The 22,337-nt window shown below is 41.2% G+C and overlaps 2 protein-coding genes across 3 annotated transcripts; one reads left to right on the forward strand and one right to left on the reverse strand.

Annotated features, from left to right (window-relative positions):
- Positions 1–4,095: 4,095 nt before the first annotated feature.
- ubl3b (ubiquitin-like 3b) lies at positions 4,096–12,053 on the reverse strand. Its single transcript, XM_076103991.1, has 6 exons — positions 11,880–12,053; positions 11,178–11,288; positions 7,888–7,996; positions 6,374–6,460; positions 6,140–6,217; positions 4,096–5,661 (listed from the first exon to the last, which is right to left on the reverse strand). The coding sequence occupies exons 2-6, from the start codon at positions 11,202–11,204 to the stop codon at positions 5,609–5,611; spliced, it is 354 nt and encodes a 117-aa protein (XP_075960106.1). The 5' UTR covers positions 11,205–11,288; positions 11,880–12,053; the 3' UTR covers positions 4,096–5,608.
- A 2,063-nt stretch (positions 12,054–14,116) lies between these two features.
- On the forward strand, positions 14,117–22,137 carry foxo4 (forkhead box O4). 2 transcript variants are annotated; one of them, XM_076103982.1, is made up of 3 exons: positions 14,117–16,109; positions 16,707–18,266; positions 19,012–22,137. In XM_076103982.1, the coding sequence occupies exons 1-2, from the start codon at positions 15,675–15,677 to the stop codon at positions 18,234–18,236; spliced, it is 1,965 nt and encodes a 654-aa protein (XP_075960097.1). In that variant the 5' UTR covers positions 14,117–15,674; the 3' UTR covers positions 18,237–18,266; positions 19,012–22,137. The 2 variants fall into 2 exon arrangements, with proteins under 2 accessions (XP_075960097.1, XP_075960098.1); XM_076103983.1 differs by having other exon boundaries at positions 16,707–18,258.
- Positions 22,138–22,337: the final 200 nt, after the last annotated feature.

Genomic DNA, 22,337 nt, shown 5'->3' on the forward strand with positions numbered 1-22,337 from the left:
AGAGGTATTTCAACACTCGAAGACACTTAATGACACAATGTCAGCGGTTTCGAATGATGCTCAGCGACGCCACAATGTAATAAAACGGCAGAATTTGTCGCTCTGTTTGCCTCATTGTGTTTTTCAGAGAGTAGAACGCTGTCTCCCATGTTGAAACTGAGGAATCTGAAGGGAGAAAACACGTCTACATTCTTCTCAGACATACAGTACAGCACATAGCCCTGGGTCAGCATCTGGTGTCACTGAGCAATAATCACACACAATGTGAACACGTGAAGTAATTCAACGACTACATCAGGAGATCAGGAAATGTTCTCACTTTAATGATGTCTGGAGAGCGATCAGAGCGGGTGTCGGAGCGTGAAATCAGAAGAAATCAGAGACACCTGAACGTAAATTGAAAACCTTCATCCTGATGGTAAACAAGGAGGAAAAGAAAAGGACGGATCAGGTGCAATTAAAGACGAAAGCAAACAGAGTCGTTTAATGATCAATGTTCATGATCGGCAAAATGAAAATGACGGTAGAGTTACATTAATCAACATAAGAGGGGAAACAACCCGGGGACGAGCAGCAGGACAACACTGATTACATAAAGTATAACGATCGCTATAATAAGCAGAATTTAGGTTTCAGATCCAAGTTGTTACATCAACAACAAAACAGGTAATCTGTAATCAGTCGTTTGTAGTGAGCCCGACATTTTCTGGACAGCATTCGTTCCACGCTCTGACCTCAGTTCTGTAATTACTTTAGTATGTTTTCCTTCTTAGTTCTTTCTGAGCTCTTCATTTTAAGTGAAACTACAGGAAGGAGGTCTGGTCAGAAGCCAGTGCCCTCGAGTGAACACTTGTCCCAAACCAAACAATGAGGACACAAGTTTCCTGAGCTAAGAAATCACAGAGAAATGTTACAGTAAAAGAAAAGATATGTGAATGTTTATGCATCATCTGTGAGCTATGTGCCTAAACACGGCCAATAATGAAATATACAATATAGTCAATGTAGCTGTTTAACCTCTTAGGCCCATGTTGAGCTTTGACTTATTATAGTTATACATTATTATTATTTTGCAACATTTTAGATTATAGCCCCCAAATCACAATGTAATTACTTTGTGCATACATTAAAAATATCAATACAATACTTACTGGGTACCTATACTGGGACTTCATTTTGATCACAACTACACATCTGTAAGGTTTTGTGACTGCATCTTGAATGGGTGCGACGCTATCGACTATCGCGGTCACATGACACAGTACGTACTTTGCAATGGCAGCTGCAGCGCATACTAAAAGTAAGAAGGAAAATGTAAACGATTTGGAACACAGCCTTTGTGCTAGATGAGATGTACAGAGGTCAGAGGTCACCACCCTGACCACCTGAGAAAATAAACGTCTTTCTGAGTCTCACTTTGTTGGACTTGTGGTTACAGATATGTTGCTGGAAGGTGGAATAATCTGTTACTGCAGCGGTGAGGTAATACATTCATTCTTCATGAGGCCATATCTTCACAGAAAGAAACACACAACTCTGATATCAGAACATTTTGTTGACCTTAGATTTCCCACCGCCTGCTCGTCAGTTATACTAAGAAATATTTGTGTATGGGCTCTGGACGTTTCTTTCCATCTCTCCGTCTCTTAAGCACAGAGCTGATATTGTTGTCAAAGCTGTGGATTTTTACAGTGGCATATTACAAAGAAACTGAGAGGCCATCTGGGAAAAAAAAAAAACGGCCAAATAAAAGGAGGTTAACCGGCCTTCTGTTACAGCTTTGTTATGGAAACAGTGAAGCTGTAACACCTCCTCCTCTTCCTCTACACACACCTGGTCAAAAGTCCACGTCCTGGTTATGATCCCTTCATCTGGAAGCAAAGAGTCACATAAACAAGTGTCGTTCCCCCAATTAGGAGCAGAAAGGAGGTCCTGAGATGAAGACAGACAGCAGCAGCTTCTGGAGTCAGCATGAAAGCTGCTCATTCACCAACAGCCTGCTGGGTTAATTCAACCCCTGCATGAGTGTGTATGTTTTCACACTGGCCTACTGAACTCTTTCATTTTGTGCCATCAGAGGACCTCTGGTGTGGACAAATAGACTCAAAGGAATGCACACATGATAATACACACGAGTCATGACCGCACATTCACACTTCATCAAGAACATTGAGTTTACACATTCCCTTTTTTAATAACTGTGTTCCGTTTTTAGTTTTAACGTCAGATTCTTGTAATGTCAAACATCAAGTCAAGAGTCAGTGGTGTCAGGAGCCTTTTCTACTTCTACTGTATGTGCTTGCCTTCGTGTGTGTGTGTGTGTGTGTACAGCTGGTTTTAATATAGGAGGAACTGACAAATATGAAAATGGTCAGAAGCAGTGAGGGGGAAAAGAGATTTAGAGCTGAAAGCCATAACAGAAAATAACATACATCATGACCCCCTGTTGACTCAGGCATTCACTTACATTTCTATAGTCAGTCGAGTCTGAAGCCGTTTATATAGCGAGCAGAAGAGCCGTTACAAATTTAAAAGATGATACATCTATCAAGTTTCCATTCATCCAAACAGCAGAACATTTACTGAAAGAAAACTATCATACAACTTTATACTTTGACTTCATTACATCTTTTTTTTAATTGATAAGCTATTGTAACCAGTCTCAGGTTGAGATACATGCTAAACATGTTACATTCCAATAACATTATAGCTAAAGTAATGATAATAAATCACTATTGTAGAATTAGAATAGAAATTTGCAGTAGTGATGCCGTCTAAGTATCTTAAGTATATTCTGCAGCAAATACTTTTTAGTTCTTAAGTAAAATGTTAAATAAAAGAAGTATACATGTAATGTTTTTTACAATATTTATGGAAGTAAAAACCTGTTTAACTTGAATAAATAATCCCTTAATCAGATCAGACCTCATTAGAGTACCTTTCTACCATACTAGAGTAGATTTCAACACACGCACAACTAAAGGACTGTTCAACTCATGTGTGTGAAAACACTACTTTAATTCTTAAACTCTAAACTGCTGCCGAAGTGGGAGTTAAGCCCTCCATATCAGGACTGTAGGGAGGCAGCTGAGAGTGCAGACAGTCCTGCGGGGACAGACCGAGTATTGGTTCGACCGCAACACACCCAAAAAACTGGCTGCACGCGTGCTTTGAGTCATGTCGACCGCAGAGAGCAATTCATCCTGCAGCAGCGCTCAATGTGGTGGACTTAAGTAGCATAGAGCAACAGACTGCCTCCCTGGACTCTCATTTAAACACTACTCATCACTTCTGGATGCTCCCGTTTAGACTGTCCAGTAAACACGGATAATAAAAAGCAGTTCAGATAAGAGCAAGCGGAAAAAGTGAAGACACGTAGAACGACAAGTCGCTTCAACACAATAGCAGGTTTTGAAAGAGCAGCATGTTGGGAAAGATGTGGGTTGACTTTTCCTGAGCTACACTGCCAGTGTCAACTGGAAACCTGGACTTCTTGCAGCTACACGTCAGGAGCAGATTCCTGAGGCAGACGGGAGGAAAGCTGCTGAAAATCAGCTCAACAGAAAGTTATGAAACAATTGGAACTACAGAAGCGCCCCGACTTCACATCATGCGTCACTAAACTGACGACAAACATTTATTTTTTGAGTTCTTTCCGCTCGTACAGCGTTTTAAGTCGTTTGTCAGGTTCATGAAGACTCAACTTGTGTCCAATGTTGAAACAGAAGTCAACAAATGATTTACTCATTGTCCTACTTTAACTTGAATCAGTGCATCAGGTTCAGCCAAAACTAAAAGGTATATTCTCCCATCTACTCCATCAGACCCCAACATCAGGCTCAAAGAGAAACACCGCCACCTAGAGGAAGATAAATGAAGCTACATGTACACTGGAAAGGGCATTCATTTCCTCCTGATTTCTTATTAAAGCTTGACCAGTGAGAGTGTAATGATTCTCCTCCCCCTCCCCCCCCCCTCTCTCTCTCTCACACACACAGTAAAAAATAAATCATTAAATAATGAAAGTAATCGTAGCCACAGCTCGTCATTTAGTTGCCATTTTAGAAACAGCAAAAAAGGACCAAGAGAAGTTGCCTTATTTAAAGATTTATTAATTTATAATACAAGCTTTTATGTAGACCACATTGCATTTTAGTTTTTTTTACATTTAATCATACTGGGCTAAACTTCATAGCAGTGACATTGATTGACTAAAACACAAACCAAAGGACACTCAATGGAAGGAATCAAAAGGTTTCCGACTGTTTCTGAAGAAACCGCAGCCCATCAACACTCCCAGTGCATCACTTTTTTTTTTATTTTATTTTTTAAAGACCACATGCCCTCAACCAGTCCTCATACAGTATGCCACGTGCATCACACACCCTCAGACACACTCATACACAGACTCACCCACACTAAAATTGAACAAATACCTTTACACAAGATAAAAATTGATATATTTAAATTTCAATATTAATGATATTACTGAATTCCACGATAAAAGGCAAACATGAAGTAAAGACGGCATCCAAATGAAAAGGAGGTGAAACACCACCAAAAGATTTTCCTTACGACTCTTCATCCAAGTGGCAGAAACTCTCCCCTTGTTCTCAGTGTCCAGTGGGGGGGTTCCTCACACTGACACTCCTCCCTCCCATCTTCAACCGCTTCCTTTGTCTGCGTTTAACTGGCCCGCCGTGTCGACATCCTCGTCAATAAAGTCAAAGCCAGAGGTGCGAAAATGACACCTGATAGCACACGAGCAACCCACCGAATCCTCCCGACTCCATCTTCTACAAGGCGCGAGTCTGCTCCCGTTTCTCATGGACCTGAACGTCCCCTCGGGTGTTTACTCCACATTATAAAAGTCTTTTCACCATCGGTCCATTTCCAGGAACTAAACAGGTGTATGGTAATGGAGGAAACGCCACTGGTGCTGATACAGACCGACCGGTTCAGTTAGTGAGAAACAGTCTCGTGAGGAGGATGGCACATTTTCTACCACGCGGGGAATTAAGGTCTGTTCCTCTGACCAAAATTTAAAAAGAAAAAAAAAAAGCCATTGGGGGGGAAAAGATGATGACGATGAAACACAATAAACATTTCTGAATTAACAAACTGGTTAAGTGCAAAGAGAGGGGTTAACACCATTCAGTAAGAGCTGGGGAAACATCCATGTGACTAGTAGGGAAAGGTAATAGCCAACACATTCTTTATAGCAACTGTGTCCACGTTGAGCAACCACTTCTGTGGTCTCCTCCACTACGTACGACAGCTCTGTGAAACTTGTCCAGCAGCAAACAGGGAGCGTAAGGTAAGTTTAATGTCATGATCTTTAAATAAAAAGGAACTACAACGGCAAATTCGGCCGACACGGTAACATTTTTGGGGGCGAAAAAAGTGAATATATTGGCACAAAAAAAGCCTCAGATTGGTCAAGCGTTCAACCAAAAGCTGGCGACGGTCCAACCAGACTTCCTGTGATTTATTCTAAATCCACAGCTGACAGGATGACAGGCAGAAGAGACACAGTGTATGCATGTATATATGTGTGTGTTATGTCTGTCTGTGTGTGTGTGTGTGTGGTTGAGGGTCTTCTGTTGCTTTACAAGAGGAGACAGCAGTTGCTCTCTGTGGTTTTTTCTCTGTTCCTTTGACCTACAGAGACAGGACAGCAGAGACAAGAGGTCAGACTAAAAAAGATAAAAAGCACATATCTCTCTACAGACATGTAGCGTGGGATGAGGTTGAGGTTAACTGCAGTAGAAGCAAACGCCCACTGCACAATGTATGTGAAAGGTCAAACAAAAAGCAACCGTTCAACTTCCGCGCTCCGCCTGAGCAGACACTTTGCACTTAAAGGGTAACTACACCCTTGAATCCGTCTAGAACCTTCTCTCTCGGCATATTTAACAAGAACGCAGCACAGGAGCGAGGGAACGACGCGCAGTACACAGCTCACTGCTCGTCAGTCCTAGTTATCTTGTTCATCTCTGAATACAGACGTTTGAATTGATGTTCGGCCCTTTTCTCTGTACATATGCAGGCCTGGAGCTAGCTAAATCCCACACAGTACCTCGTCCTGTACGATAATGAAATGATACTGATGATTAGCAGACAAAGAGAAGATCCTCACCGTGAGAGTTGGGCTCTGGAAGAGTCTCTCTGGCAACCAAGTGCATGACAGTTGTTCGGCCCGGTGGCAGCTTCAGAGCTTTAAACAAAGGAATAAACCTCATGATGTATTATTCTTCGCGACATTTAACAATATGCTGAAAGTGGCGATGAAAATGACAATTACATGATGGAAAACGAATGTGTTTGATATGGTTTTACGGATGAAGGTGTCTTTGTTAAAGGGTGGTCTTACCTCCCAGGGTAACGTTGCCATGAAGGAAGCGTCCCTGGAAGATGAGGCGCAGTATACTGGGACTGCTCACCGTCTCCTCCTCCCATCCTGTCGAGAAGCAGAGAAACAAGTATTTCACTTAAATGTAGCCCAACCGATACTGGATCTTTGAGGCCGATACTGATATGTAAAATTTGAAAACAGTATTTTTGGCTCATTTCATGCACCAATTTTGGGCAAACTACTTGGAAAGTGTAGTGAGCTGAGCTACCAGTTACTCTACATTAAATGAAGCACTTCACTATGCTGAAGCTAGTCCCCAGAGAAATGTAGCAAGCTAAGCTACAGCTACATGGCAAACGTAGCGACTACAGCACTATTACTATAGTAGTAATGCTATCAATACAAAACATAAATATACAAAGGCCTAATGTGCTGTAAACTATAATATTTGAATACTATATTTATCAATTATAATGTGTATTCAACTTTGCACACTTAATTCTAACATCCGTGCATCTTACTACCATTAAATAATACTTAAACAGTGTATATTTGTGGCCTACAGCCAGGGCGACTCCCTCAGGATCGATTCCTCTCTGTCCTCACCCTCTGCCACCTTTTCATCAAGTAAACAAGACTGTCTTCCCCGCAGCGGAGACGTCGTAGGCATCAAGGATCGGTACGCGATGTCATACGGAAGTGCTTCTGTCGGCTACACATACGAGCGGCGGTGGCGTCACTTACTGGTCCTTAGCGGTTCTATTTCAGACCGCAGCAGAGAGCTCTGCTGCACTTGAGCTTCAGAAATGCAGCGTGTGTGGATGCTACCTTAATACTTGACCAATAAAATAGTAGTAACAGCGCTACTTGCAGTGTCGCTACTGACCAATGTTATAAACACATGACATGAATAGTCTCGAAACAGATCATTTCCATTTGTTTGGTTTCAAAATTTTGACCAAGATCCTGAGCGAATATTTTCCAGTTTACTAAATCAACTTTAAATCAACTGTAATCGTGACACAGTTCCGACCTAAATTATTTAAAAACTAGTTTGTCATCTCTGTGCTGTAATCTCTTGTTACTTTTCAGCCGATATGTACGTTGATACCAATATATCTGTATCGGCTGGTGTATATATTGATCTAGCTCTATTGTTTACGGTCACTAACCACACCATAATACCGTTATTACCCAGCCGATCACTTTAAAACTTTTAAACTGTGGTTAGCCTGTGTTCACTTCTAATGTGAACAGTGCGAACAAGGTTTGCATTACAGGTATTCAGTAGTGGAAGGCCACAAAGAAAACTGTCATAGTAAAAGGAAATAGAACAATTAACCAGTTAATTATTATTAATCAATATCATATACAATATTAATTATTTGCAGACAATGACAATAAATAAGTTTCAGCAAAAGCTGCGACTGAAGCTGAAGGACTGCTTAGTGAAAAGTAATAAAATCTGTAAAATATATACACTGAAACTTAAACGCACTAAATAATGCAAACCGAATCATTTAAAAACGTACCAGCAGGCCAGTTCTCAAATACATGCTTGGCGATGTCTGTGGCCGAGTCATTTGGGGAGAAAGTGAAGTCCTGCGTCTTCCCACTGACCAGGATAAGGCGGAGGTGCACCTAAAACAAAAACAAAAACCAGCTTAATCCATAGAAATGTTGTATTAGCCGACAAAAAAACAAACACCAAACGTCCATTAAAGTTCTTCTTAATTAGTCGTGGTGGAATCCCTCCACTTCCTCTAACCTCCTCAGTCATGAGGTGAGCTTCAGAAGGCTGTGAAGAGACGGGCATTCCAGCCTAATTAGATTTATCCACACCAGATCTCCACCCTTTGACTGGGCGACTTCATCCACCGAGGGCTTACACTGAAGTGAGCCCCTGTTGCCAGAGACGACAACAGATAAGGGTGGGGCTGATGGGGGAACACTGGCCCTTTAGTTCCCGGGTGCTGCGAGCTCCTCTCCAGGCTGTTGGGCTAATGCGATAACCCCAGGTGTCCCAGACAGCTCTGGGCCATGTTATTAAATTTACATGGCCAGTGCGTAGCCCCAAGGGGGGACTGTGCATATGTGTGGGAGGGTCTTTAACAGTGGGGCTTCCTCCACATTTCATCCTCTGGGCAACTACAAAAAAAACAAACTAATATGCCTTGAAGGCCTAAATATTACACTCACATCAGGAAATTCACACTAAACACTTGTCCTGGTACAAGATTTTTTTAAATATCACAAACTTCTTCTGCATGCAAGGCACAGAAACATGTAAAAAATTACAACACACGTCGTAGTAGATCTGACACAACTAATTGATTAATTATGATTTTCTGCTTTTCTTTGTCTTATGTGAACCTTCTTTCACAACAGAGAAAAAATAAATATAAAGAAGACGTCACATTGGCTTTATCGTCCAAATAATTAGAGAATTCAAAAATAAACGTTGGTCGCAGCTCTATATTGTAGTAAAAAAAACAGTTAATGTGCAATTATGATGACTAATGACAGCAGCAGAAGGCAACAATTGGTTTAGCTTCTTTGCATTGAAATGAAAGACTATGAGGTGGAAGTACAGACTTTTAGCTTTATGTACGAGGACAATAATCTTCAGCTTTAAGACAAATTAACGACGGTGTTATTTGTACCAAGTCAATCAACTGACCTCAGCCTATTCAAGCTAAAGACAAAGTTCCTCTGAAATATGTAAAACAGTTCCCACTGTGGCTGCTGGAGCATCACCAGGTGGGTCATTGATTTCAGGTACGCACACCGACTCCAAACCACAAATGTATTTAAATAAACATGTTGGACCTTCATCGGGTCAAAATGTCTAAAAATGGGCATCACGTCCATACTGTATGTACACTGTATCAACTAGTATTATTGTTGATCATCATGTACAATATTCTTTCATTTCCCTTTCATGTAATTTAATTTAAAACTGCTATTTGAGGATTTTTTTAAACTTAGATTTGATCAATTCAAATAAACTGTGGTTTCCCTCCATCTCCTTCTAATAGATGTCAAGCAGACAATAGCCAAGAATTTGCTGTCATAATTTAACATTTAGATCAACTTGTCCACTTATTCTATACTGTATCTATCTTGTGGTGAGCTCATGGCCAGGATTTTATCGTCACTCTGACCTGAATTATTGATCCATTTTAGACCTTAAGTCGTTTGATTTGTGCTGCATCAAGTCCTTTTCCTTATTAATCCATCATCTCTAATCAATTATGCCGCTACTCCAAAAAATTACTTTGGAGAAAAAAACAACATCCCATCAACTACTTTCTACTGGGACACCTCTACTCAAGAGTCAGAGTTGACGGACGGGATTAATTTTCCCCGACATTTGTCCTTCTTCACAAGGAGGGACATGATCTTGATTTGAGTTAATAAATCACAGAAGAGAGAACAAAGAGACTTAACCATGAGATGTGACATCAGGGGGGGACAGGGAGGGACAACCCCTCTGATCTGTTTACAAATACAATCCTCCCTCGGTGGTCCCTCCCCTCCCCCCTCTGAACTCAATAACCTCAATGTGAAGTTACATACCCATGTCATCATTAACGAGCTTTGTCCCCTTTCCCGTCCCCATCCCTTTCATCCCCAACAAAATAAAAACAAAGTCAGATCTGCCTGATTACCCATGGCAACATCCCGCTACATCCTGCATCACAAATGTTCTTGAGGTTCTCCAATCCAAAGAACGACATTAAATCCTTCAAACACTGCTGCTAAGAATTGTTTTTTAGGGTCAATAGAGCTATTAAAGGCGTAGCCATTCTTGAAGTTGGTCAAGTTATCTAAAAACATAACAAGCCAACAAGATGATCTATTAAATCCCACTCTGCCTAGCTGTGGGTCTTTACCTGATGTAGGTATCATAGATAGAAGATTTTACAACATTTGTTTGAATATGTTTTAAAACAATGTTCTGACAGCATATAATTAAAAACAAACGTCACAATGTGTGCCTTGTTTTCTCTCGCCAACAGCCCAAAACCTTAAAAGATTTTCAGTTGAATTTGTAATTAAATAAAACAGAGATCTACACTTTGTGAAGTCATAACCAGCACATTTGGAATTTTTGGTTTATATATTTTAAACAATAAAATGATTTTCAAAATTGTTGGAGATTAATTTTCTGATTATTTGACTATTTTTTCCAGCAATAAATGTTTCCTTATTGCTGACATTAGCATAAAAATAACTGATTGTCTAATTGACAAGCGGATCACCAACACACAAAATTCAGCTGGTTACAGCTTTACATATACATCTTTTCTTTGTGAAATCTCGATATAAAGTGAATTCTTGCAGGCGAGAAAGCAAGCGGCCAGGTGTCATAATAAAAAATAACCCCCAAAAAAGCGTTTCTAAATAACTGTCGTCCATTCATATAGTGGGGGGCTGTGGTCAGGATTTAGTAAGAGGGTACAATCAATTGGCGTCTAAACCTTGAAAGGAAAGTAGGGCAACGTTTTAACTGAGATTAGACAGATGGTGTTCACAGGAACAGCAGTCACTGTCCCAGCTAAGTGTTTGTGGACGTTGGCTAATCCATGACACCCCCTCCCTATCCCGACCCCCAAACTCTAAATCATTTTAACTTTGAGGAAACGTTACTGTACCGATATAATCATAATAATGAAATGTAGTATGTCTGTGTATCATGCAGCAGCTTTAAGTGTGACAGGCTACAAAGTAGAGAACACAAACAAACACGAATTATCACCGTGGCTTTGTGTTGCTGTTGGAAAAATAGTGTTCATAAAGGTGTTAGACACTCACTCACCATATCAAGATCCCTCTGAGTGGTCATGGCTCAGCAAGGAGGAAGGCCGTGGACGTTGATCAGAGTGGACAGGGCTGGTGTGCTTCAGCTGCTGGAGACGGGGCCAGAGCCCTGAAATAAACAACACAACCACTGTGAAGCCGCTTCCCACCGCCTGGCACCATAACTGCACTGCACATAATCCATTATCCACCGAGCTAACGTGTCGCTAGCGTTACAGCTAATGTCATAACATTGTCCATCAAATGGCAAACGAGCACATGATTGATTAGTTAGCATAAATCGTGTAAGTAGTGAATAGCCTGGCTCACCTCACCATGGTTTAGCTAATTAAAATAACAAATTTAGCTTGTCAGGCTACGTCAGCGACGAGATTAGTAACGTTACCTTAAGTCTCTCTACCAGTAGACGTTAAGCTAGCTAAGCTAGCGGGCTAATATCTCTAACATTAGCCAACTACCACAATCGTTGCTAATTAGCTGTGTTTTGACGTTAGTATTGAAACAGCGGGTACATTTATTTCACCCGAGGACAACAACTAGCACCAAGTTTCGTCCTGACAGATGTCGAAAGTGATGGCTGCGAATAAGAAGGCTTCTGCTAACATTAGCATTAGCTGCTGTGTTAGCTTATGCTAATCCTGCTATCTATAGCTGGCTAACTAGATGTGCAAACGGCAATTTTTAGTCCTGTCGCGCTCACCTGCATCTGACGACTTTGATGAAATTTTGCATTCAGTTGAGTTGACGAATCAGCGGGGAGCGCTTTTCATGAGTAAAATATCGAGTGTCAGATGGTTGTCGTTGACTTCTGCTTCTTTGGGTTTAGGATATCGTTGACTGTGGTATATCGGTAGCTAAAGGACGGGAAGACGCCGGATGTCAGCTGGTTGTAAACATAGAGAACCAACGCAAGTACTTCTGGGAGTTGAAGTTCATAGATAGTCAGACACACAGATAGATAGACAGACAGACAGATAGATAGATAGATTCCTTATTAATCCCGCAAGGGGAAATTTGTTCGCTATAGCAGCATTATGATACAGGTAAGCAATCAACGTAACAGAGTAAAAAATAAAAAATATTGAGTACAAAAATGCACAATATATACAATAAAAATAATAGAGTAATAAATATAAATGAACTAATTAAACAGTAGTGCAAAGTTAAATTAATTAACTAAACAGTAGTGCAAAGTTAAACTAATTAACTAAACAGTAGTGCAAAGTTAAATTAATTAAATAAACAGTAGTGTAAAGTTAAATTAATTAAATAAACAGTAGTGCCAACTTAAATTAATTAACTAAACAGTAGTGCAAAGATTGTAGTACAATTGCTTATGTCATGCTTTGAAAAAAAAAAAAGACTCAGAAGGTAAGAAGACTGATAAAAAAACATTTCCCTTAGAGTCTTATCATCAACGTCACTATAAAAGGCCCCAATACAAAGCATGAATATTTATTCAAAAATAGTACAAAAACTAAAGGTTACTTACTAGCTTTTGTCTATAACCATGGCCTTCATCAGCAGATCGAGTTTGCTTAGTTGTCAGGAAAATCATCAATTTACTTAACTTATTGTAAAGCATTTTTTAATATTCTTTCATCGGAGATTCCTTCTTTCAGCTAAGAGAAAGGTTGTAAAAAAAAATGTAAACAAATAAGGCTTCAGAAGAGAGTACACACAAAAAGTCAACAGAGGAAGTTAGTTTTTTCATAAATGTCACAATTTAGATTGAAATAGTTTCTGCTTTGTCTTTGGGTTTTTGTATATGCTCCCGGGCTATACATTTTGAATACTACAAGAGTGAAAACTTTTAAATACTGTGGATTCAATTTTGAGTTAAAAAAGGGGTAAATCTCAGGATATTGGGAACGCAATCTTCATTAAATGTTTAAATTATATCAATGGTGTAAGGAGAAAAAATTGCATCCTACGAACCAGTTGCCACCCAAATAATACATTTGACAATGACAGCTACTGATAACCAATGATGGCAGATGGAGGTACAGAAATAACATTTTAGTAATTTAACACATAACCTGCTCGTATAAGCCAAATGTACTGATTTGACGTATCATTACTTGATGGTGGATTGCAACAAACCATATTTAACATTTCATGATATTAAGGGTGACAAGAAATTTAGACATGTACCTTCACATCAAAAAAGAAACAATGTACTCATGTTACATGCTTGATTAAAGGCTTTATGCTATCACCCATTTAAGAGATAAGAGTCTAAAAAACAAAGTGCCAAAGAAAAACCATCTGATAGCCTTGTAGTCAAGACACATACCAGCATCCCCAGTTCAATTCTGTACTGTCATTATCAAATAAAGGCAAATGCCAAAAACAATAATTATTCAAAAATAGTTTGAATAATTGCTATTTTTCAGACAGGAATTTGCAACAGCAAGCTACAATACCAACTGCATTATTTACCAATCTTGTGGCTTTGTCTTTTAGAGTCGTGTGTCAAAATGTTAAACAGTCATCGTAGGTTAAAGTCTGTTTCTATTTTACTTTATATTGTGCTCACATGATGCACATTCCTAAATAACCTGCACAGAGGACAGTAAATAAGGTGCTTTAGGCGGTTTTAATGGTCTTTAGAGGACCAACGACAATTGTTCACATTGATAGTGGATGAGTATTGCAAGAACACTTATTAACATTATAATCGTAGTCATTCTTTTTCTTTATCATGATTAAAATATGTTGTTCTGTAGTTTAGACTAGTTGTAGTCTATTACTAGTTGTCTACCCGTACTCTAACTACCGGTAATACCTTAACTGCCCGAAGTGTACCCGGGACTTAGCACATGTCCATGCACTGTTGCATAATGCACCATTACAAGTACATGTTGCCTCCTTCAGCTACTATTTACGCCTGTGCTGTCACGTGTATGACTCAATTTCCCAGAAATCCACTTGGCGCATGCGCAGAACGCGTTGCCTGACAGTGGTAAACAGACGTCAGAAGGGAGTCTTCGCCTCGAGTCAAAACAAAACAAAACAAAACAAGTCAAAAAGGTACTGAAGAATTGAGTATTTGGACAGCCGCGACTACTGTAAGTTTGTGGAGACTCGTATCGTTTTAGAAACGGCTACTTGGAGGAAGTTCTCGGAGGCTTTTCACGGATTTTTCCACGGATTGTGAACTCTGGAGTAGCAGGAGCTTAACCCAGCTAACGTTACGGTGGCTATCGTGCAGTTTTCAAAGTGCGGCGGGTGGGAGCCGACAGACCTCCGAGGCGACCCAACTTCACCCAACACCCGGGGATTCACTTCGTAGTCGGTTCACCGAAGAAGATCTGAGCTCCGGGCCTCGGTCGAGAGGGTTTTTATAATAATAACCGAGTCTTCGAGCATCGTGTGCCGCGGCAAGAGTGGAGAAACATGGCAGATGGTGACATGCGCCTGGCCGCAATGTGGCGGATCGTGCAAACCTGAAGCAAGGACTTCTCGTGCGCACGTTTCTCCCATCTTCCCACTTTTATTGATTTAAAGAAACACCTTTGATCATTTCTTAAAACCGCTCGTGATTTCTTCACCCAACGCTCGCGCATTTCTCTGGTTGTTTAGTCACAGCGGCTTTAATTTAAGGCCAAAAAGACGACGGACACTTTTTTTTTTTTTTTTAATTCCTTTGCCGGAATAATCATTCGTCATGTGTTTTTACACTTCACTTAACTTTTAACCGGACACTTTTTTTGTGAGAGTTTTTAAATTTATTTTTTTGTAGGTGTGTGTGTAGGATTGTTGGCTCGTGGAGCGCTCAGACATCACGTTGTTTACAAGTGGAGACGGACTGGGGCTCAGAAGATCCTTTGTAACAGTAGCCAGATAATCCCTGTTTGTAGTCCTCATAGCCTTACAGTAAAAACAAATGTATGTATAAGGACATATACATGCAATTTAATTTTTTTTTTACGAATTTATCCTTAATTTTGATTTATTCCTAACGGTTTATTTTGTGAGAGGTTCAAACTATACTTTTTATTTTATTTACAATTTTCAGATATTTAAATCGAGTGTTTATTGACAGTGATGTCATTATTTTGTATCTGTATACCTTTAAGATTTAGGTAGGCCTTTTCAATTTCAGGTGAGCCCAAAAACCTCTGTAGATCCAGATGTTTTGGTGCTCATTGCCACTCTGACACTTTTGTTTTTGTTTCATTCAAACAAAGGGACTCTCATCCCAGCCATCTTTCATTCTATATAAATCGGAAGGTTTATGATAGTTACTATTAAGGAGATTATTTGGGTTCCCTAATCTCCAATCTGAGGATTAACGGAGGCTATTGGTGTGTCCAGATTACGCCTCTTCAACCGGCCCCTCTGTTTACACCCCCGCAGTGGCTCAAGCATATTGTTCTTGTGTCAGGGAAGTTTTTTTAACTCATCTTCCACTCTTTTACTTTGAGAGGTAGATGTGTTAAGTGGTATCATCTTTTTTTTTTTGGGTTGAGTGGAAGTTCAGAGGACGGCCATGGAGGAGTCCTCGGTGCCCCCCATTGACCCAGATTTCGAGCCGCAGAGCAGACCCCGCTCCTGCACGTGGCCGCTGCCGAGGCCCGACATCTCGGCTGTCAAACCGGAGGGGGCGGACGGCTCCGAGTCCGTCGCCGGGACCCCGCCCGCGGACGAGGACAAGCCCGAGCCACAGCAAATCACTTCCGAGCCCGAGAAGGCTGCGGCGGGGGCCGAGGGAGGGGTCGCGGCCGGCGGGGGCGGAGCGACGCCCCGCAAAGGATCGTCCCGGCGCAACGCGTGGGGGAACCAGAGCTACGCAGATCTGATTAGCCAGGCCATCGATAACTCACCTGAGAAGAGGTTAACCCTGGCACAGATCTACGAGTGGATGGTGAAAACAGTGCCTTACTTCAGAGACAAAGGAGACAGCAACAGCTCAGCGGGCTGGAAGGTGAGTGATGTTGGGCAATATGAAAAAGAGTACAGCAACTAGAGGAACATATCATAGGTTATCATAACATATACTTAACCCAATATCAAAAATAAAAATACTACATTATTTGTTCTTAACATTTTTTTGGTTCTTCATATTTGCTGCATGATGATGAGCCGCCTTACTGTTTTCACTTATTTTCTCGACCAACAATCTTTCAGCTTCTTCAATTGTCTCATTGTTTTTTGTTGTTTTAATTACGTAGTTATGTTTTGCGGCCTTACTGCACAAAAATACATACTTTTGCAGCCAGGCTAAGACATCAAGTGGCAAGAGATCTGAACTGACCTGGAATAAGTCTGACTTAGTAAATACTTTTAGTCAGTGGTTCGCAACCTGTTTTGGCTTGTAACCATCATAACCACCTTGCCACTCACTGTCACGGCCTGTTTTTAAGAAGATTGATACTCAAAAATAAAATGAAATCATTTACAGGTGTATCATGCTTTAGTTTCAGAAGGATCATTTGAACTTTAGCAGTGCCAAAGCATGTTTAGGCTACTTGTAGTGATTAATCTGCAATTTAAACAAAAGAAATTCTCTGTCCGTTTTCAGAATTCAATCCGCCACAATTTATCACTCCACAACAAGTTCTTGAGGGTCCACAATGAATCGACAGGCAAGAGCTCCTGGTGGATGCTCAACCCAGAAGGAGGGAAGACCGGGAAGGCTCCTCGCCGCCGGGCCGCCTCCATGGACAACAGCAGCAAACTGCTGAAGAGCCGCATGAGGGCCAAGCAGACTAAGAAGCAGGCGGGAGCAGCCGGCCTGGGGGGCGCTGGAGGGGCGCTGCAGGGCGACGGCAGCACAGGTTCAGCCGGGGCAGACAGCCCGAATTCGTCCCAGCAGTTCCCCAAATGGGGGGTTAACAACAGCAGCCCGTCGTCCCGCGGCAGCTTGGATGACGCCGACATTTGGACCACCTTCCGGCCGCGCACCAGCTCCAACGCCAGCACCCTGAGCGGACGTCTGTCCCCCATCGCTCCTGGACATGAGGACGATGACAACCTGCCCGAGGACGGAATGCTGGGAAGATACACGGCCAGCAGCTTGACCCCCACCCTCACCGAGACCCTGATGGAGGAGCTGGACCTGATCGACGGCCTCACATTGATGACTGGGCAGCAGGGAGGGGCCAGTCCCAGCACAGCCCCACCAGCACCTCCCACTCCGCTGCCCTCCGCCTCCACCCTGCTGCCCCGGGGCTCCAGCTTCTCCTCCTTCCATCAGTTGCAACCATCCAGCCTCCCGCAGGCCCCAAATCACACCGGGACCCAGGCCTCCGTCTCTCAGTGTGGAATGAACAGTAAAGAGCCGTCAACCTTCAGCAACTCCCTCTTCAACCCCATGTCCAGCTCCGGCTCTCGTGGGGGCGGCCATTACACCCACGTGCCTTCCAGCCTGGAGGCGCTGCTCACCTCCGACTCCCCTCCTCCCAGTGATGTCATGATGACTCAGGTGGATCCCCTCATGCCCAGTCCTGGAGGGGTGGGCCTGATGGGCATGGGCGCATCCGTGGTGGGCGTGAGGTCCAAACCCAACCAGCTGCTGTTGGCTAAAGGGCTGGAGCCCAACACAGTGGCCCCCATGGTGCTGCATGCTCACATGCAGCAGCGTCACCTTCACCACCAGCAGCAGCAGCAGCAGCAGCAACAACAACAACAACTACAGCCACAACAACAACACCAGCACCACTCTCAGATGGGTTTGGGGATGATCCTCTCAGGTATGCCTCAGGACCCGTCACAGCTCTCGGCTCTCAAAGCCCATCATGCCGCGGTGGCAGCGGTGGGCTCTCATCACGGAGGGTCCGTCGGCTCAGCCAATCCCGGCATGAGCCTGCTGGGGATGAGTCAGTTCGGAGCTCCGTCCTGCTTCCCGACCGGTCACGACCGACTGCCCACAGACTTGGACATAGACATGTTCACCGAAAACCTGGATTGCGACGTGGACTACATCATCAACAGTGACCTCATGGACGGAGACGGCATCGACTTCAACTTTGACCCCATAATGCCTGGAGGCCAAGGCTGCGCCGGCCCGGCCACCACGCAGGGCTCCGCTCAGAGCTGGGTGCCCAGCTAAGTCCTCAGCTGACCACTCAGAGGTAGCCAGGTACACTGACACTCAAACCAGTTACTTTAGATAGTTTTATGAATAGTTTAGCCTATAACATGTCAGAAAATGATAGAAAACACGTTTCAAATGTCTTGTTTACCCCAAAGATATTTGATTTCTAATGAAATAAAACAGAAAAGCAGCAAATCCTCACATTTGAGAAGCTAAAACTAGAAAATGTTTTTGCCGTTGTGTCTCGTTAAACCATGAAGCGATTTAGGTCTCAAAGTCAATCGATGGGTTAGTTGATTGACAGGAAATTGATTTTTAACTATTCTTTCATCATTGATTTATTGTGCAATTTTCAGATTCTCCAATGTGAGGATTTGCATCTTTCTTATATATATGTGTATATATATATATATATATACATGTATATATATATATATATCTACATATATAGTTGTAAATTAAATATATTTGGGCTTTGGACTGACATTTCACGATGTCACGGTGGGAAATCGTGATGAGCAACTTCACAGTTTTCTGTCATTTTTTTACCACAGAAATTGACGATTGATACTGAAAATATTCACCAGATAATTAGTTGCAGTTGCTCATTAAAATTGTTGCTGATGAGTTTTCTGCCGACAGAATGGATTAATTGACTAATGTACAACACTGTACATGGATTTGATTAACAGTGATTGAGTCGAGAGATGATTTAAAATACATTATGAATATAATCTGGATTTATGAGCCAATCCACACGAATGACCGTTTTTGTCGTCTTGTCTCGCAGGAACTATTCTCCAATCAAGAAGACCTCACAAAACGACCGGTGCATTCCTCCTCCCTGCGGCCTGAAGATACTATCTTCAAATCCGACGCTTCTCTCGGACCTTTAAGACTAGACCTCCCCCGTGTCATGTGCCAAGACATGCGGAGGGCAGGGAGGCGCTTCGGGCTACTATGCACAATATTTCTCCTTTTTTTTTTTTTTTTGGAACATATAACACTTGCAAACAATTAGGCTGCTCTGCGTTTTTTTTTCTTGTAATCCAAACTGATGATGTCTCAAAGACGTGTGTGACTTGGTGTTTTTAACAGTGAAAAGACAAATCGTTAACTCCCCTCTGCTGGGAGTTTATATTTCAGTTACGTTGCACCACAATAGCTTCAGGTTGGAAACGGTACGCGACGGCTTTGGTGTTGAAGGCTCGATGGAATGTGTGTGTTTTTTTTTGGAGAAGTGGCCAGTTTTCCAGCATGACCTGCCAGACGGAGCGCTGTCTGAGGGGCAGTTACTCTGCTGCGCCGTGGACACGGTTCACCGTGAACAGGTGGAGGACGAAAGACTCAACGACCGGAGGTATAAAAGGCTCGATTCAACAATTGCTACACATCTCGCACAATTGTGGACTACGATTATATGCACGATTTTTTTAATTTCTCACTTCAGAGAAAGAAAAGATAATTTTTTTTTTCTCCAATGAAATTTGGTGATTGAGCAGTTAAGAGGGTCTGTATTTTCAGTTTGATCAATCTAGTGTGTTATGGTAGATGTCAGTTAGAGGGTGTGTGTTTTTACTTTTTACATCCCTGATGTGCAGTCAAACTAACAAAATGAAGAAATTTAACTTGTGAATTCATACACGGGGCATTCAAGGGTGAATTTATTTGCCAACAAGTGATTGGTTGGCCAAGTATTATATTGTTTCAGACAGCGGCCTCCACTGTCACTGTCACTGTCGAACTGATCATTTCTTCCTCCTTTTTGTTATTAAGCCTGTGCATTTTCAAAGCACTTAGGTTTCCTGCGACACAGGGACCCCAAACCCAGAAGACACATTAGGTTGTACCATTTCATTAAAAGAGTTTAAATCCTGTAAAAAAGTAAAAATGTAAAAGCCATGGTTGCACATGTACACGATGTCACGCTACGCAGATTTATCGGGAGAACTAAATGAGATCTTGAAGGAAATTTGAAAAATCACTTCTTGAAGGGTTTTGTTATTTAACATTTTCCTGATATTTTGATGATGGGGGGGCTTCATGTCAAAAATATTCGCTCACACTTTAATTATTCAGTTCAAGAAAGGAATTCTCTGTGAGTACAAAAGAAGAATATATTTGATTATAGTTTTAATATACAATTTAGATGGAAGTAATAAATGAGATATTAATACATATGAATATATTACTAATGACAAGTGTTTTTTTACATTGGAGGAAGCATTCTCAGATAATTTTTAATGGTAATTTTCTATACTTGTATTTTTGTAAAGGATGAGATGCATGTAGATTTTTTTTTTTACGTAACCAAAGGAACACTAATATTTGCGTTTGCATGGCGTTTAGGGAGCGCTTGGGCCTGACACGGTGTCTCGTGTGTACATAAGCTTTGCAGAAGATGCCTGTAACGTGATATCTGACTTTGAGAGTGGAGTGAGGCATCAATACTTGACCATTTTAACTAAAATTCCCAATGATCTGCCTCATTATTTTTTTTTTTTGCATTAATTGTGAATCCAATTAAATAAAAATAAAAAACGTGGCATGACGAAAAGAAAACGCCTTTTATCGTCCCACTTTTCAACATGCCGTCGCATTCTCATCTCAAAACGAGACTAATACAACCGTTACCTCTCAGCGGGAAAACAACAGGAAGACAACTGCACAGATGTCATCAGATCGGGTGACAATAAGCAAAACGAATATTTATTCTACACATTTTTCTCTGTTACAACAGACTGGAAACCATCGCACCACGTCTGTGTGTTTTCTTGGAGGAGGTTCTGTCTTAAAAAGAGTTGACCTCAAATTTGACTTCCCTTTTTGTTTTGTTTTTAGAGAAATGTATTGTAGCTCTCCAGCCATGTATATCAGTTCTATACTATTCCTTGGGTTTTATTTTGACTGCCAATATTTAAAACACTATTGCATGACTTTATTCTGTCCTCTTCCCCCTTAAATTCTATGTTTTGTGTTCGTATTTAATTACTTTTGTTCATAACTGTCAATGTTTTTGTGATCAGAAATAACATCAGTTTTAACAGTTTAAACTCTTTCATTATGTCACTGTAACTACGTGAATATGGTAGTGTCTGGTTTTTATAAGCACTCTTTTTTTTTTAAACTCTTCTAATGGTGCTAGATGTCATTTCTGACATTTCCTGCATGATGCTACGGGTGCATATCAGGGCCTTTTTGAATTTTATGTATCCAGCACAGGGATCTTGATATGGTGCTATGTTAGAAGTTAGCACACGATCAAGTCTTTCCCCATTTTTGTTTTATGTTTATATATATATATATATATATATATATAAAACCCCACTGAACGGGTCATTAAGTAGATCTGGAAACAGAAGACCAGCTTCTTCAAACTGCATGATGTTATTGTTATTTTAAATCATAACATTTAATTAGTTTAGAAAGTTGTATATGCAACAACTCCCCCAGTTTCTCTGAACTAATGCAGGTGTTGGAAATGTTATTAACATTTTAAAAGGAGGGACTGCAGCATGTAAAAGGAGCGGCAGCTGGTCGGATGTCTCTAGTTTACTGGGCAGGTGTGGTGTGTGCTTGTATTTCCCCCTCTATGTAATAATTATCGTCATTTTTTGTTCTTCAGTTTTCTTTAAGTAGCAGTTAGTCCATGTAGGTTTGGAATTTAAAAATGCCCCATTTGATACAGTATGTTAGTATTCAGCAAGGGTTTTTCTTTCATAGGGAGGGTTGGGTGGACAGGGAATGAGTTGTGCATAAGCCAATTATGTTTGAGTTTTGATTAATGTTGATAGTTTTTAAGCCTCCCCCCCCCCCCAAAAAAAAAATCAGTCTCTTTAAAAATTGTAAAGTCAGCCAGAGATGACAAACAGTTCTGAAAGGCAGAAATAAATTCAATAAAAACTGTTTAACCCACTTTGTCCGAGTCTTTGGTGCAAAGTTACTGACTGTTCAGTTCTGCACATCTGCCACTAGAGGCCGCTGAAGTCCAGTAATACTACTGTAACGACATGGTAGCAAGTAAGTGTACTTTACCAAATACTGCTGGTTAATAACATAACATGAAAGTAGTGACAATCATTTATTATTATAGCTTATTATTATTATTATTATTAT

The sequence above is a fragment of the Anarhichas minor genome, unplaced genomic scaffold, assembly GCF_050575085.1.
Source record: "Anarhichas minor isolate MPS153535 unplaced genomic scaffold, ASM5057508v1 ptg000028l, whole genome shotgun sequence".
Taxonomy (NCBI): domain Eukaryota; kingdom Metazoa; phylum Chordata; class Actinopteri; order Perciformes; family Anarhichadidae; genus Anarhichas; species Anarhichas minor.